The following is a 15942-nucleotide window of genomic DNA, read 5'->3' as shown; positions in this document are numbered from 1 at the left end:
TGTAGGTAAATATTTAAAGATTCTCTCAAATGGTTCTGCATTGCATTTACCAGGCACAACAATAGGTCTACTTATACAATCTAAGGAGCTCCAATGCACAAAAGCTGTTTCAAACATTTTACAATCATAACCTTCGAATGACACTAGATGATGTGTGTGTTCATTAACTAACAACCTAGTTATTATGCTATTGGATTGTGTCGATTGACCTACTGTTGTTCATGTAGTTGAGTAGTCTTTGAAATCACTACAGATCTGTCTGCGTGCAAATCTTTTGTTATGCACTGCATGTCCATGCTGACATTCTTTATTCAGTAATACCTGCTATTTTCATGAAAGAGAAATCAAGCTGGCGGCACGGTGGAGCAGCTGTAGAGCCTCGCCCTCACAGTTTTGAGGACTGGGATTCAAATCCCGGTCCCGCCTTTGTGGAGTTTGCATGTTCTCGCCGTGCCTGTGTGGGTTTTCTCCGGGCACTCCGGTTTCCTCCCACATCCCAAAAACATGCAACATTAATTGGACACTCTAAATTGCCCCGAGGTGTGATTGTGAGTGCGACTGTTGTCGGTCTCCATGTGCCCTGCGATTGGCTGGCAACCAGTTCAGGGTGTACCCCGCCTCCTGCCTGATGACAGCTGGGTTGGCTCCAGCACTCCCGTGACCGTTGTGAGGATAAGTGGCAAAAGAAAATGGATGGATGGGTAGAAATCAAGCTTGAATAGTATGTTTTTTTAAGTGCTCATGGTGCATCATTATCCTCAAAATCCAAATCCCCATCATCTTCTGAACTCGTCTTTGCTGATGATGTCACCAAAATGCTTTTTAGATTTTGTTTTCTTTTAAATGGTTTTCACCATTACAGTCACCTTTACCAGTTTCTTCCTCCTCCTTTCATTGCGGTTTTCAGTCATTGCAAATATGTGTTTTTATTTGCTTTGTTTTCAATGGCCATTGCGCATTGGTCATCATCATCTTTATGCCACTCTTCATCTATGTTCTCAGTCCCATTAATGTCATCAATTGATAAATCTTCCCGAATATTCGTCCTTGCTACTGAAGAATATCTTTCTCTCTTAGTCCTTTCTGAGTATTCACGGACCCCCATTCTCATCCAGACGGAACAGCAGGACCAGCATTTTCAGTTTCCAAAGCCAGTCACGAGATGTCGACTCAGAAAATGAGTTTGCAGATGATGAGAACAGCATTTTTGAGGACAACCGGAGTCGAAGAACCTCTTTGTTTTTTACCCGGGGGTGTGACCGCCACAGCAGCAGTATCAGCCAGTCCAGCTTCTTTCCACATCCGCTACTTTCACCATGCAGGAAGAAGCAGAGCACTGTAGACTGCAATGGAGTAGTGTCCTTAATGGGTGTCGATTCTATCCCATTATCACCTATGGGGCTCTTTCGTCCTAAACTGACAGTAGATATGACCTCCAATAGAGACAAAGTAAGAAAGGGTTGTCCCGTCTCGTTTCACCTCCGCCATATCATCAGTAATAATTCTTTGTTTGTTGTCTTTTTTCCTGTCTATGTTGTTAAGCATGCATATTTAAATCAATTACAATTGTATTTATACTGTTTATTTGTTAAGAAACATTAAAAGAGAAGATAGAGCCTTGGAATTGACAGTAGAAATTTGCTGAAAAATGAAATGTATCAAACTATTCTGGAACACTAAAGAAAATCATCAAATCAGTTTATTTACTGAATTTCTATTTTAAAGGCCTCCAAAATATATGACCCACTTTCAGTACCCATTCATATGCCATCTCCCAAATAGCCCTGATCTCTAACTGTAAGGATTGTTCAGCGATGGGAAAAGTGATACAATATTTGATTTTGGACTAAAAACAGATACTATCACATTATATAATAACCCTTGACTCACTCAGCATTTACATAATTGTTTTTCCCAACAGGCTGACACCACTGACACTGATGGAGGAACAAACAAGGAATGTCCCGACTTTCCCAAAGACCCAGAGGCTAGGGTCAGAACTTGCAGCGTAGCAAGTGTCATAACCAGCACAATGGAAGGTAGGATCTGGATACTGCGATAGGTGTGTTGGGTTTTCATACATTAGATGTTGAAAAACAACAAAACTAGGTGTCATTTGCAACAGAGCTTGAGGAATCGCGGCAGAAGTGTCCTCCCTGCTGGTACAGTTTTGCAAACACTTTCCTAATTTGGCAATGTTGTCCAGCCTGGCTTAAGATCAAGAAAGTGGTCAAACTAATTGTGATGGATCCATTTACGGATTTAACCATCACTATTTGCATCGTACTCAACACCTTATTCATGGCCATGGAGCATTACCCAATGACTAAAGATTTCTCCAGGACGCTAACTGTGGGCAACATGGTGAGTAAAGCAACGTGTAAGTATGTTCATTAACAAATTAGGGACCATGTTTATAAAAAAAGGTACCGGGTATTTCTGATTTCTTTCAAGGTATTCACTGGCATCTTCACTGCTGAAATGGTCTTCAAAATCATTGCTATGGATCCGTACTATTACTTTCAGGAGGGATGGAATATTTTTGATGGAATAATTGTCTGTTTAAGCTTAATGGAGCTGTGTTTGTCCAGTGTGGTTGGAATGTCAGTCTTGAGATCATTCCGATTGGTAAGGTTCAACACGCCAATTATTCACTGAAAGAAGTTGGAGATTCTTCTTCTGTCATCGTCTTTTTCTTTTGACAGCTGCGAGTATTCAAGTTGGCCAAGTCTTGGCCTACACTCAACACCCTGATCAAAATAATTGGTAACTCTGTGGGGGCTTTGGGCAACCTGACACTGGTGCTGGCCATTATCGTCTTCATTTTTGCTGTAGTGGGCATGCAGCTGTTTGGGAAAAGCTACAAGGACTGTGTGTGTAAAATCTCCAGCGACTGCAAACTGCCCCGCTGGCACATGAGTGACTTTTTCCATTCATTCCTCATTGTGTTCCGAGTGCTTTGTGGAGAATGGATAGAGACCATGTGGGACTGCATGGAGGTGGCTGGACCAACCATGTGCATCATTGTCTACATGATGGTCATGGTTATTGGAAATCTTGTGGTACATTTTCATCTCTTGTGGTCAATTCATGAGTCATCCAAATCTGTCAAGTCAAGCTAATTGATGCAAATCTTGGATTTTTATAGTAACACTCTATGTAAAGCTAATGCACTCTTACATTTTTCACTTCGTCTTGGTCATTGGTCTGATTATGATTTTTTGATAGGTGCTGAACCTGTTCCTGGCCTTGCTACTGAGTTCATTCAGTGCAGACAACTTAGCTGCCACTGAGGACGACAGCGACACAAACAATTTGCAGATCGCCATTGCACGGATCCACAAAGGGATCGCCTTTGTTAAATCCCTGCTTCAGAGCATGTGTAACAGTGTCTGTCTACAGAACAACTCCCAAAACCAGGGAGAGGATAAATCATCCATTGAGGATTTCCACAAAGCTTCAGGACCCAACGGCGTCCCTAACCATACCATTAAAGAGCTACCAAGGAACGGAAATGGAGATGTGACGGGAGTGGACAAAACTGGGGACAAGTACATTGTGTGCAGCAAGACTGATGATTCCATAATGTCTTTCATCAACAACCCCAGTCTGACTGTCAATGTTCCGATTGCAATGGGGGAGTCCGACTTTGAAAACCTCAACACGGAGGACTTCAGCAGTGTCTCATCAGACGCAGTGGAATGCCGGGTGGTAAGGATGCTCTTAAAATTTCTGTCTGAGTTTATGATCCTTGAGTGCCAATGATTTTTTTTTTACATTTCCACCAAGAAAAGAACAATTATGCATTTTTGTATCTGCATTTTGAAAAGAGTGATGAAATAACCAATGCAACAAATTTCAGGATGAACCTATACTATATCATAACCTTTTGAGGTCAATTTACTGTTATTGTAATTTACTGGACGATTATGGTTAAATATCCTTGGTCAAGATACTGAACCCCAAGTTGCCCCTGTTGGTGCGTTATCAGTAAGTAACAGTGTTAAAGTTCTTTGAGTACCTTGAAGGTAGAAAAGTGCTACACAAAGGAAAGCCCATTTCACCCGAACATCTTACATGCAGAGCAAAAGTGCTAAAAATACAGCACGACACTCATTACTCAGCTAAACATACTGATGAGTAGGCAATATTCCAGGGAGATGACTGAGGGTGACCAACCTTGTTCTTAACTGTTGATGATAAAAATTGAGAAAATTGGATTAATTATCGCTGTACTTTTTTTTTAATGCTTCAAATGTGTAGTGGCATATGCAGCCCAGACACACCCAGCGGTGCCGGGATATGTTGGATTTGAGACCCCTGGTGTAAAGTGTCCCAAAATCCAACCCCAAAATATCCCACTTTTTGGATCACAGTGGTATGACGTGGTAGTGTTGATCAGTAAATATAGAAGAGTCCGTTTTTTTCCCATTGTATTGTGGATTCAGTTAAATGGGATCACGGTACACTCTGTACAGTAGGTAGCTGACACTGTGCTGTTTACATAATTTACCCATGGGACCTCGAGTTGGGTTGTGGGGTTCCGCACTGACTGTTTTTGTTGTTGCACTTCCGGAATTAGGAAGTAGTGTGTTCGTGCCGTTATGCGAGTAGTCTGTTGATGTCTTCCAATAAAACAAGGTTTTTTTCCTGTGTTCGACACTCTGCCTCCGATTCCTTTTCCACGGCGCTACACTGGTGACCCCGACGTCAGTCCCGGCGTTTCCGAGACTGAACCGAACACGGCAACCGCCATCCTCAAATTGCCGGAGTTCTGGGAGACGTCCGTGACAGCGTGGTTCGCGCAGACAGAGGCTCGATTCGCCCTCCACGGGATCTCGGATGATACCGTGCGTTATTACCACGTAGTCTCAGCCCTCGGGAGCTCAACGGCAGCCAGAGCAGTGCATTTCATCACATCTCCCCCTGTCCGAGAATAATATCCTGGGCTCAACGCTCACTTCCTCAAGATTTTTTACCTTTCACAGCCAGCGAGAGCACGATGTCTTTTGGCTATTAATGGACTGGGGGACAGAAAACCTTCCGAACTCATGGAAATGATGCTAAACCTGCTGAGCACGGAGGAGCCTAACTTCCTTTTCATGGAACTGTTTCTCAGACACATGCCGCCGCATGTTCAGACAGCACTCGCCAACACTTCGATCACTGAATCCCGTGCCCTGGCTGAGGAGGCCGACCGTTTCTTCCTGGCGACCCAGCGCTTCTCCAGAGGCGATGGCCCTGGTGCGCAGTTAGTAGCCCCCGAGCGCGAGGGTGCCATCCAGCAGGGGCCCCATCGCCACTGACGGCCGTGCTGGCACAGGCTGGTGCTACTTCCATACCCGTTTTGGAGCGAAAGCGAAGAGGTGCTGCGCCCCTTGCAACTACAACGCGTCGGGAAACGCCAAAGCCAGTGCTCCGCAGTGGCCGTGAGCGTGGGCGCGAAGAGCTGGCTGCTATTCGTCAAGGACACCCTTTCCAGGCGCAAATTCTCTACGGACATCCAACACATCGCCGGCACTGTGCATCTGGGTCTCGACTACTCCCGCATGAGCGCAGACCAGGCCTCGGACCACGGGGTGCAGGCCCTCAAGACTTCTGACACGGGTTTGCGCCTGGAGGAAGTCGCTGTTGGTGACTCGGGCGTCACGTTGCTGTGCGACCTCTCGGCTAGCAAGCCTCGGCCGCTGATCCCTGCGAACTGACGGCGGGCTGCTTTCGAGACGGTCCACAACCTCTCCCATCCCCGGCGGGAGACCCTCCGTGAGGCTGGTGGCCCAGAAGTTCGTGTGGCGCAGGCTTCAGTAGGATGTGCAGGCATGGGTCGACTCGTTCGTGGCCTGTCAGCGTGCTAAGATGGATCGCCACACAAAGGCCCGCTTAGAGCCCTTCGCTGTCCCCGAGAGGAGGTTCGCCACGTCAACGTCGACTTGGTGGGTCCGCTTCGTCCCTTGCACGGTTTCACCTACTTGCTCACTATGGTGGACAGGACGACCCACTGGCCCAAAGCCGTTCTCCTCTCCTTGATGACGTCGTCGGATGTGGCCTGAGCGTTCATCGGCACATGGGTTGCGCACTTCGCGACCCCGTCCGACCTTTCCTCTGACCGTGGCCCTCAGTTTACCTCTAAATTCTGGAACGCAGTCGCTGAGAGTTTGGGGGTCAAGCTGCACCGCACTTCCGCCTATCACCCCCAGGCGAACGGTCTCTGCGAGCGGTTCCACCGCAGCCCTGCGTGCCGGCAACCGGTTGGATCAGCTTCTGTAGGTCATGCTCAGCCTCAGGTGCGCCCCCAAGGAGGACCTGATGACCTCGTCCGCCGAGCTCGCCTACGGCCAGCCGCTGCAGGTCCCCAGCAAATTCATCCAGGACGCCACTCCACCTTGGTCTGCAGCCAGGCATCGGTCCTCCCTGCTGGAGAACGCCAAAGGGTTCGTGCCAGTTCCCACATCGCAACATGGCACCCCAGCTGCCCGGCTGCCCCGTTGCCTGCGCTCTGCGGATTTTGTGTTCATTCGACATGACGCCGACCGTGGATCCCTGTGCCCTCCATACGACAGCCCGTTTAGGGTCCTGGAGCGCGGGGATAAGAGCCTGCTCGTGGACATTGGCGGAAGACCCGAGACTATTTCCGTGAACAGGGTCAAACCCGCGCACCTCGACATTGCCCAGCCTTTGGGGTTGGCCCTCCCCCCGCGCCGGGGTCGTCCCCCTTTGCCCTGTGCCCCTGCGGCTGGCTGCCAGGGTGCCCTCGGCTGGGCCTTTGTCCCTTGACTCAGTGGACAGTGCGGCCCCACCCACCTCAGCCCCGGCAGTGCACACCTGCCGGGATTGGGTCGTCATCCCTCCACGGCACAGGGATTTTGACTAAGGGTGAATTCTAGGGGGGGGCTTGTGTGGTGTTTACATAATTCACCCGCAGGACCTCAAGTTGGGTTGTGGGGTTCTGCACGGACGGTTTTTGTTGTTGCACTTCCGGAGTTAGGAAGTAGTGTGTTCCTGCCGTTATGCAAGTAGTCTGTTGATGTCTTCCAATAAAACAAGGTTTTTTTTCCTGTGTTCGACACTCCGCCTCCGACTCCTTTTTGCCGGTGCTACAACATGACGACCTATATATACGGCAGGGAGCAAAAACAAGCATGAGCAGGGTTTACCAGATCCAAATCACAAAGAGCCAAATGAACTACTGCATGAGAAAAAAAAATGTGGCTTTTGTGGTCTGATTGAGCCAGTTAATAGGACAAAAATGGACTTCAGTGGCACTATAATTCCAGCCCTTTTTTTTGTCTCCAGATACTGTCAGCAATCAGCAATTCATGGCGTTATATTCCAACTTTATTGTTGAATTCATTAGCGAGTAACATTTGTGTCCTGCTGGTAGGACATCACATTGTTTACAGAGATGCAGCTTTAAAAATCACACATAATGCATAGCAAATACAAACCAGATCAGGGATCTAGGGATCTAATTGTGCACTCAAAACAAAAGTATAGTAGTTCTCTTCATCTTAGGATGTTATTGCTACATCGATTCTATGATAGTAATAGATTTACTAGTACCGACATCCTGTAATAGTGCCATAAAAACCAATGGACTAGCCAAAGTGAAGATACATTTTCTGTTTGGGTGTAGGCACAGCTAGCTAAGTAACTGCACATCACAGCTGTGCTGGATAATCGCACCCCATTTTACTCCTCTTACCCAACAACATGGAAGTCATACATTGTGAATAACTCTCTAACGTTAAATCTCCACAATTGTGTAATACATCTTTGTTAGTCCTCGCACAATTTCAGCAATTATGGAGAAACAATTCTCTGAATTCATTATGAATGCCCATTTACACAGCAAATATTCCAGTGCACATACTACACTTTACAACATTTAGGTCAAAAGAACCACTTTCTTTCGTTTTGAGGCAAAGCTTACATTGCAGACGACACATTATACCCTTGTTTAACACGTTACCATAAAATATTTGCAGTCACAAAATGTTTAGGAAGAAGGCTTCTAAGAGCACTTTATTGTACATTACACTCATAATGGCAACATAATCACAGAAAAAACCCTTTTAGCCAACTGGCCTTTCTCTTCTTAACTTAATTCCCTTCCAATGTTTGCTTTCACTGATATTGTTACCTTATATATATATATATATATATATATATATATATATATATATATATATATATATATATATATATATATATATTCCTCTTAAGTTACATTGGTTCAAGTGTCTTCTGTTTTAATACTTTCAAAGGAGGGTTTTAAATTTTATATAATGTAGTACAGCATGAATTGCTTGGTCTTAATTTCTGTCCAAATTCCTCACAAATAACTGGCAGGTTTAGAGTGGTATGTTTAAATCTTAATTGGTGGCAAAAAAAAAAAAACACATTAACTTTAGTGCTGAGAGCATATCGCAGTTGCGTGCTTCTATCATTCCCCACACAGCATTAGCCAGTCCCAGTACAGTACGTTTGAGGGTTTCTCCAGTATTCACCAGGAAACCTTTCAGGCTGTCTTCTCCTCTAAATCTTGGCAGACACACCCTGTGCAAAGGCTGGGAGACAGCAACTCTGCCTGGATACATATGCCAACATTATGACCATTATTAAATTTGATGTTGATATTGATTATAAAGGCTGCCTTTACAGAGAATAATGGTAACTTTCTAAGTATTCAATCTACAGTGTTTGTTATTGTGATTGTAGTTTAGCATGCTGTCAAACTGCACCGTCATGTTATTACACTGCACAGACAAAACGAGTGGGGACATCTGGCTATTACAGATACAGAAGTGGAAATTTAATACATTTTTGTTGCTGCTTTGCAGTATACCAATTTACTTTGTTCTTTCCACCAAATATTGCAGCATGTCCATAGGATTTTTGTTGTTGGGACTGAGAGAGTGCCTAGATCACAATCTTTATTCTAGTTCAACCCAAAGGATCGGGTTGAGGTCTGGATTCCATGCATCTCTTTATATCTCTTGCTTTGTGGACTGGGGATCTCTTGCTTTGTGGACTGGGGATCTCTTGCTTTGTGGACTGGGGATCTCTTGCTTTGTGGACTGGGGATAATCTGCTTTAGCAGAAAAGGGCTTTTCCCAAAACGTTTTCACAAACCTCCACAAACAGGCATAACGTTATCCAAAAGATCTTGGGAATATATGTCACTAAGGTTTAGGCTTCGGAAATAGGATGTCTTGTCCAACTCATGAGTGATTCTTTGACTGATTAGGAAATGTGTCTATATACAATTCCAAAAACAGTTTAGTTTGGCTGTTTTTTTAATGACATTATATTTTTAATGCTTCACATATGCTGATATTTTCTGTAAGCCTCCTAAAGGTGTTCCACTGTTGGTAGCAACCAGGAAAAATCACGTATTCAGTGAAATTGACATAAATTTTTATTTTTCCAAACACTCTGTTCATAAAATCACAACATGGAGAAATACATTTTAAAAGACAATATAAAATACCAGCCCAAACACCAAAGATAGGATGTAATATTTAAAGGTCAAGTGTCATCCCTGTAAACATTCTAAAATAGATATTGCACTGAAAAATACATATAACATTATTCACTTCAATATCTATACGAAAAAATAGATCTGAGCAGACCATGCGCAAAGTTGCAGAAGTGTCATTCTATGTCATCCAAGTGGTCGCCATATTGGCTGCATCCTCTGTCCGTGACTTCACCTGCACATTCGCCAATGAAAACACGCAGTGCACACTAACTATGGGAGACAAACGCGCCCCTTCTGACACGGAAGCTCTTTTCGAAAAGGAGAACACCACACAACCGAGTGAAGTTACCGGGGCAATATTACACTATTGTTTCAAGTCACATTCAGATGATATGCCATCATGGCCAAACTGCCTTCCCGTCCGATCCACTTCCGTGGCGGAGATGAGCCATCGCGGCTCATCACAGCCGGCCGGTGTGGCTCATTTTCGGTGCCGAGGTGGCTTATCACGGAGCCGAGCCGTGCTGCTTTAGGGGGTTGTTTATAGACGCCACAGTACACGATGAACAACACCGTCGAGCCAGGGCGCTTTACTGCGTTGTCGTTGCACGCGGCTGAGTGAGGCATTGTCGGCTGCGTTCTTCAGAGCCGCCGCCATCCGCGAGCCCGAAGCGCAGCCTTCGCTGGTGTCAAGAATGGGACTCGAGGGTGGACCCAAATGTACGACTCGGGTGACAGGCAAGCAGTAAAGAGAAAGTCTTTGTTCGTTCCAGAGTCAGTAACCAGGGAGTCAGTCAGCACAAACAGCAGGAACAGTACTGACAGGCTTACAGGGTAGGTCGGGAGACAGGCCTTGGTCTGTACACGGGAGGTTGGCATAAGAAATGCGGAAGTAATGAGGCATGTGAGGCGACAATCTGGCGAAGAGCAGTCGTCCCCTGGGCCCTATAAGCACTGGGGTTAATCAGCGGGGATGAGGCGCAGGTGTGCGCCTCCTAATTCGCGCCGGTCTGCTGGGACCCACCCGGCCAGGGCTGGAACGGCAGGGTCATGACAGTACCCCCCCCCTCCCCCAACTTAACGGCCTGCTCCAGATGGCCAAGGGGCTTCAGGATGGGCCGCGTGGAAGTCTCTGATTAGGTTAGGGTTAAAAATGAAGCAAGGGGGGGGGGGGGAGATCCAGGAACGCTCGTCCGGGCCATACCCCTCCCAATCCACCAGGTACTGGACCCCCCTACCTCTGCGACAAGAAGACAGCAGACGGCACACAGAGTACACCGGACCACCGTCTACCATGCGGGGAGGGCTTGTCCGGAGGAACCAGTGGTGATGGACGGGTTGGACGGAGCCTGCTCACATGGAAGGTGGGGTGGACCCTCATCAACCTGGGGAGCTTTAATGAGACGGCGACAGGGTTGATGACCTTGTTGTCGGGGAATCGACCAACGAACCTGGGAGCAAGCTTGTACGATTCCGTCCGCAGCGAAAGATCCTTCGTGGACAGCCAAACACGTAGTCCCACCTTGAACGCCGGTGCCCCTCTCCTCTTGAGATCTGCTGCGGACTTGTAGGAGCTGCCCATGCACACCAACATCTTGCGAGTTACTTCCCAGGTCCGCTTGCAGCTTCTCGCCATCGCCAGAGCGGATGCCACAGCGGAGTCTTTGGCCACCGGTAGAAACAGAGAGAGAGGATAACCATGCACTACGTGGAAAGGAGCCATACCTGTGGAGGTGGAGGGCAGGGAGTTGTGAGCATACTCCAGCCATCCGAGGTGCTGGCTCCATGTGCTGTGGTCACGAAATGCCAAGCAGCGTAGTCTACAGGTCTTGGTTAATCCTCTCCGTCTGGTCATTGGACTCCGGGTGATGGCCTGACGTCAGGCTCGCCGTAGCCCTGATGAGGGTGCAGAGCTCCTTCCAACAACAGGACATGAACTGTGGTCCCCTGTCCAAGACAATGTCCACCGGCAGCCGGTGGTAGCGGACGACCTCGTCCAGCAGCAGCTGGGCCTTTAGCTTGGCGGACGGGATCTAGGGGGCCGGCACGAAATGGACCATCTTGGAGAAACGGTCGATGATGGAGATTACCACTGTGTTCCCCTGGGAAGGAGGTAGCCCAGTGACGAAATCCATGGAGATATGTGACCAGGGACGAGAGGGAATCGACAGTGGCTGCAACTCCCCCATAGGTCGCAGGCGGGAAGTCTTGTTGGCCATGCATACCGGGCAGGCATTGACGTATTCCCTCACGTCCCTACCCAGGTTTGGCCACCAGAACCGCTGCTCGACGACAGAGCACATCTTTGTGATGCTGGGGTGGCAGACAATCATGTTGGTGTGTGCCCAGTCAATGACATCCCCCCCCGTAGTGACGGGACAACAAACAAGCGGCCGGGAGGACATCCGGCTGGACCCGGAGTGTCCCTAAAGGCCTCCTTCACTCGTGTCTCGATCTCCCAGGTAAACCCGGACACAAAGCAGGCCTCCGGAAGGATTAGGACACTCACGGGCTCCATGCGGTCCTCCTCGTGGATCCGCGAGAGTGCATCTGGCTTGCCGTTCTTCGACCCTGGACGGAAGGACAGAGTAAACTGGAACCGCGTAAAAAACAGTGCCCACCTGGCTTGTAGGGCATTCTGCCTCTTCGCGGTCCTCAGGTTCTCCAGGTTTTTACGGTCGGTGAGAACCACGAACGGCACTTGCGACCCTTCCAGCCACAGTCTCCTCCATAGCTATCTTGACCGTCAGCAGTTCGCGGTCAACCACATCATAGTTTCGCTCGGCCGGGGTCAGTCGCTTCAAAATGAAGGGGCACGGGTCAATCCTTCCATCCGTCGCGTACCTCTGGGAGAGAACTGCTCCTATTCCGGAATCAGACACGTCCACCTCGACCACAAACTGCCGTTCCGGGTCCGGCATTATGAGGATAGGTGCAGTGGTAAAACTTGCCTTGAGCCTGTCGAAGGCCTCCTGACAGGTCCCGGTCCACTGGACGGTGCTTCGGGGAGACGTAAGAGTGTGCAGAGGGGCAGCAATGAAGCTGAAGTTCCGGATGAACTTTCGGTAGAAATTGGCGAACCCGATAAACCACTGCACGTCCATCCGACAAGAGGGAGTGGACCATTGAAGAACAGCGTAGATCTTCCCGGGATCCATTCGAATCTGTCCCTCTGCCAAGATGAACCCCAGGGATGAAACGGAGGGTCAGTGGAGCTCGCACTTCTCCACGTTCACGTACAGCTGATATTGCAGCAGCTGTTGAAGCACCTCTCTGACATGTGGGAGGTCAAGTCTGAGGAGAAAATCAGGATGTCGTTGAGGTATATGAAAATGTTTTTGTTCAGTTTCTCCCGGAGCATGCCATTAATAAAGTTCCGGTATACAGCTGGTGCATTCGTCAACCCAAACGGCATCACCAAGTACTCGTAGTGGCCCGTGGGGGTATTGAATGCCATCTTCCATTCATCCCCCTCCCGGATGCATACCAGATGGTACGGACTCCGTGAGTCCAGTTTAGTGACGATCCAGGCCCCCTGAAGTAGTTCGAATGCGGTTGCGATCAGGGGAAAGGGTACCCATTTTTTTACGGTGATGTCGTTGAGCCCTCTGTAGTCGATGTAGGGCCGTAGTGAGGTGTCCTTCTTCTTCACGAAGAAGAACCCTGCTCCAGCCGGTGAGGAAGACGGTCGGATGAGCCCTGCCGCCAGCGACTCCTCAATCTATTTTTTCATGGCCTGGTGCTCCGGTCCTGTCAAAGAAAACAGTCTCCCTCAAGGTGGTGAGGTGCCGGGCAAGAGCTCAGTGGCGCAATCGTACGGGCGGTGTGGCGGCAGGGATCTAGCTTTTGTCTCCGAAAAAACCTCCTTGAGGTCCAGATAACAGGAAGGCAGTGCGGGTAGCTCCGGCATGGTACCTGGCTCACCTACTCCGATGGGCGCAACTTGAATCCTCCCCTCCTCATGAGTCCCGAAACACCCCTTGCAGAAATCTTCATCCCACGCCCTGATTTGGCCCGTGGTCCAGTCGATGTGCGGGTTGCGCTCCTTGAGCCACGGACTACCCAGGATGATCTCGCTGCTCCGTGAGTTGAACACGTGGAAGCCAATTCTCTCTGTGTGAGCATCCGGAAAGGCCAATCCTAAGGTTTGCGTGCGGCACGTCACCCGACAGAGGAATTTACCATTTGCCGCGTAAGCATTGCGGAACCGCTGCGCCTGAAAGGTTGCCGCGCCCAACACCTCGACCACGTGGGGGTTGATTAAATTCGCGTCAGAGCCTAAGTCAATGAACGCTGTGACGGAACACGAACGGGTGACTTGGAGTAGAGCCTGACTCGATTCCGCCGCGGTATATCGTACACTCACACACTTAGTAGCTGTATACACACCTACCTGTCATTTGGAACCCACAAAGCTCTCGTCCTCTGCACCCGTGCAATCCATTTTTCACGACAAACCAGGTCTGTTGGAAACCTATGAAAGGTAAATCCATTCTCCCGAGTGTTCAAGCAATGTCCACCAATGCAATGAGCAGGCATTTTGGCTAACACGAAGGAACAACAAGCTACCTTCCTGGAGGTAAAACTAATGGAGACAAACGATTCCATTTGGAGGCGCTTCTGTCCTTTACGTCACTTCCTCTTCGCGAAAACTAATCCATCGAGAGGATTTTCATGGCGGGAGTTACAAAAAGCTGCATACGTCAAAATCATGTTTTGTGGTGACAAAACGCATGGGCCATATTGGCTGCCGTTTTTTCATTAATAACATACTAAAAATCATCCATTTTGTGACAGGAGCCCTTTAACATTCAAATAAAACAACAGTTTTATTGCAATCTGTAGTTTTATTAAAATGTGACAATAGAATAAGGCCCACCAATCAAACTGCAGGACTGTGGGCTGTGTCCGCAGAAGGTGCTGGAGAGGAGTCCTTCATCTATCACGCCAATACATTTGCTTGTACGATGTGTGCGCAAATGTCTGGAGTGAGCTACTGGCTGAATGACAGATGCTTCTGTGGTAATGGATAAGAAACTACTCCCTGGGCTGGTCACCAGACAGTCACAGGCCACATATAGAAAAAGAAACCCAGCCACATTAACCTTCAGACCATCACTGAGTGGGGACTGAACCCACATTGCCTGCACTAAGACTATACCATCACTGACTCAATTTCAATGGGAAAAATTAATTTCACATGGGCTACAACTAAGATGGTCATGGTTGGAACAAATGAAATTTGTCCATCAATGTACGACTCTATTTGGACTCCAAAGACCTAAAAGAATTGCAAATATTGAAAGTAGTCTCAATAGCTGTTTTTGAAAAAAGGTCAGCCAACAATCCTGACCTCAGTTCAACAAAACTTTTGTGGGCTAATTGCGACTCATTTCAAATACAAGATCGGTACATAATTTAAAATAAAATAAATGGGCTTTCTAGCATTGTTTCAAGAGAGAAATACTCGACCACATACAAATTGTTGAACTTTCTGTTTATGTAACCAATGCAAATGTAACCATTTTGTATGGGTTTTGTATTTTTAACACAAAAGAAGTACTGGGTTTTCAGACTGACATGTCTTGCTTATATCAACACCTGCCATTTATCATGATGTTCTATGTTAGTCTCATGTCAGATGGTTGTTTGGCTTTATCTATCCAGACTGTTGATGACGATGCCCAGCTCAGCACTTCTGAGGGCAGCACAGTGGACTTCAGGGAAAAAGATGGAGACTCTCTAGACTTAGAATTAGAGGAATCCATGGAACCTGACGCCTGCTTTCCTGACAGTGAGTATCAGTCCAAACAACCACAACTGATCTTTGCAGTCAAGTAAAAAAAAAATGTGTTTTTCATTTGTTCCTGATCAGGCTGTGTACAGAGGTTCCAATGTTGCCAAGTAAATGTCGAGGTGGGCTGGTGGAAAATATGGTGGACTATCAGAAAGACCTGTTTCAGAATAGTGGAGCACAACTGGTTTGAGAGCTTCATCATCTTCATGATCCTGCTTAGTAGTGGTGCATTAGTAAGTTTATTCATGTAAGCCGGTAATGGATGTCATATGTAAATGCTTGAGGAATTCATTAGTGAGTGACAAGTTAAGAATTAACATTTCTGTAAAGAACATCAACAGATTTTCTGAAATACTCTATGTAATCATTTCATACAGTGTTCACTGTTTTATTCCCAACCAGGCTTTTGAAGATGTCTACATTGAAACCCGGAAGAACATCAAAGCAATGTTGGAGTACGCTGACAAAATGTTCACCTACATCTTCATCTTGGAGATGTTACTGAAGTGGGTGGCCTACGGCTATGCCAAATATTTCACAAATGCTTGGTGTTGGCTGGACTTCCTCATTGTTGCTGTAAGTTGATCTATCTCGAAGAACTATTAGAACACCTAGAACACATATGCCCAGATTAGACTACAGGATTTTAGCCCCATTAAGGGAC

At 47.4% G+C, this 15942-nt stretch overlaps 3 protein-coding genes across 6 annotated transcripts in view; 1 reads left to right on the top strand and 2 right to left on the bottom strand.

Moving 5' to 3' along the window:
* Window positions 1-15942, bottom strand: part of LOC133512711 (tetratricopeptide repeat protein 21B-like) — a 39946-nt gene that overhangs the window by 1732 nt on the left and 22272 nt on the right. The window contains exon 30 of one of the 3 annotated variants that reach the window (XR_009798269.1): window positions 6965-7109. The exons of 1 other annotated variant lie outside the window; for it this stretch is intronic. The gene's annotated coding sequence lies outside the window, so the exon portion shown is untranslated. Of the gene's footprint in view, window positions 1-6964; window positions 7110-15813; window positions 15890-15942 lie in introns of those variants that run through there. One more of the 3 variants, XR_009798268.1, reaches the window with a different exon arrangement.
* Window positions 1-15942, bottom strand: part of slc38a11 (solute carrier family 38 member 11) — a 60015-nt gene that overhangs the window by 33777 nt on the left and 10296 nt on the right. The window lies entirely within an intron of this gene.
* Window positions 1-15942, top strand: part of scn1laa (sodium channel, voltage-gated, type I-like, alpha) — a 44270-nt gene that overhangs the window by 22080 nt on the left and 6248 nt on the right. Inside the window, exons 12-20 of one of the 2 annotated variants that reach the window (XM_061842610.1) lie at window positions 1078-1449; window positions 1922-2039; window positions 2126-2364; window positions 2455-2628; window positions 2706-3062; window positions 3229-3711; window positions 15149-15275; window positions 15357-15511; window positions 15681-15854. In XM_061842610.1, the coding sequence (XP_061698594.1) occupies window positions 1078-1449; window positions 1922-2039; window positions 2126-2364; window positions 2455-2628; window positions 2706-3062; window positions 3229-3711; window positions 15149-15275; window positions 15357-15511; window positions 15681-15854 (2199 nt within the window). The remainder of the gene's footprint in view (window positions 1-1077; window positions 1450-1921; window positions 2040-2125; window positions 2365-2454; window positions 2629-2705; window positions 3063-3228; window positions 3712-15148; window positions 15276-15356; window positions 15512-15680; window positions 15855-15942) is intronic. The other variant, XM_061842609.1, reaches the window with a different exon arrangement.

The sequence above is a fragment of the Syngnathoides biaculeatus genome, chromosome 14, assembly GCF_019802595.1.
Source record: "Syngnathoides biaculeatus isolate LvHL_M chromosome 14, ASM1980259v1, whole genome shotgun sequence".
Lineage (NCBI taxonomy): Eukaryota > Metazoa > Chordata > Actinopteri > Syngnathiformes > Syngnathidae > Syngnathoides > Syngnathoides biaculeatus.
The sequence above is the reverse complement of the archived record's forward strand: the minus strand, read 5'-3'. Positions and strand labels throughout refer to the sequence as shown.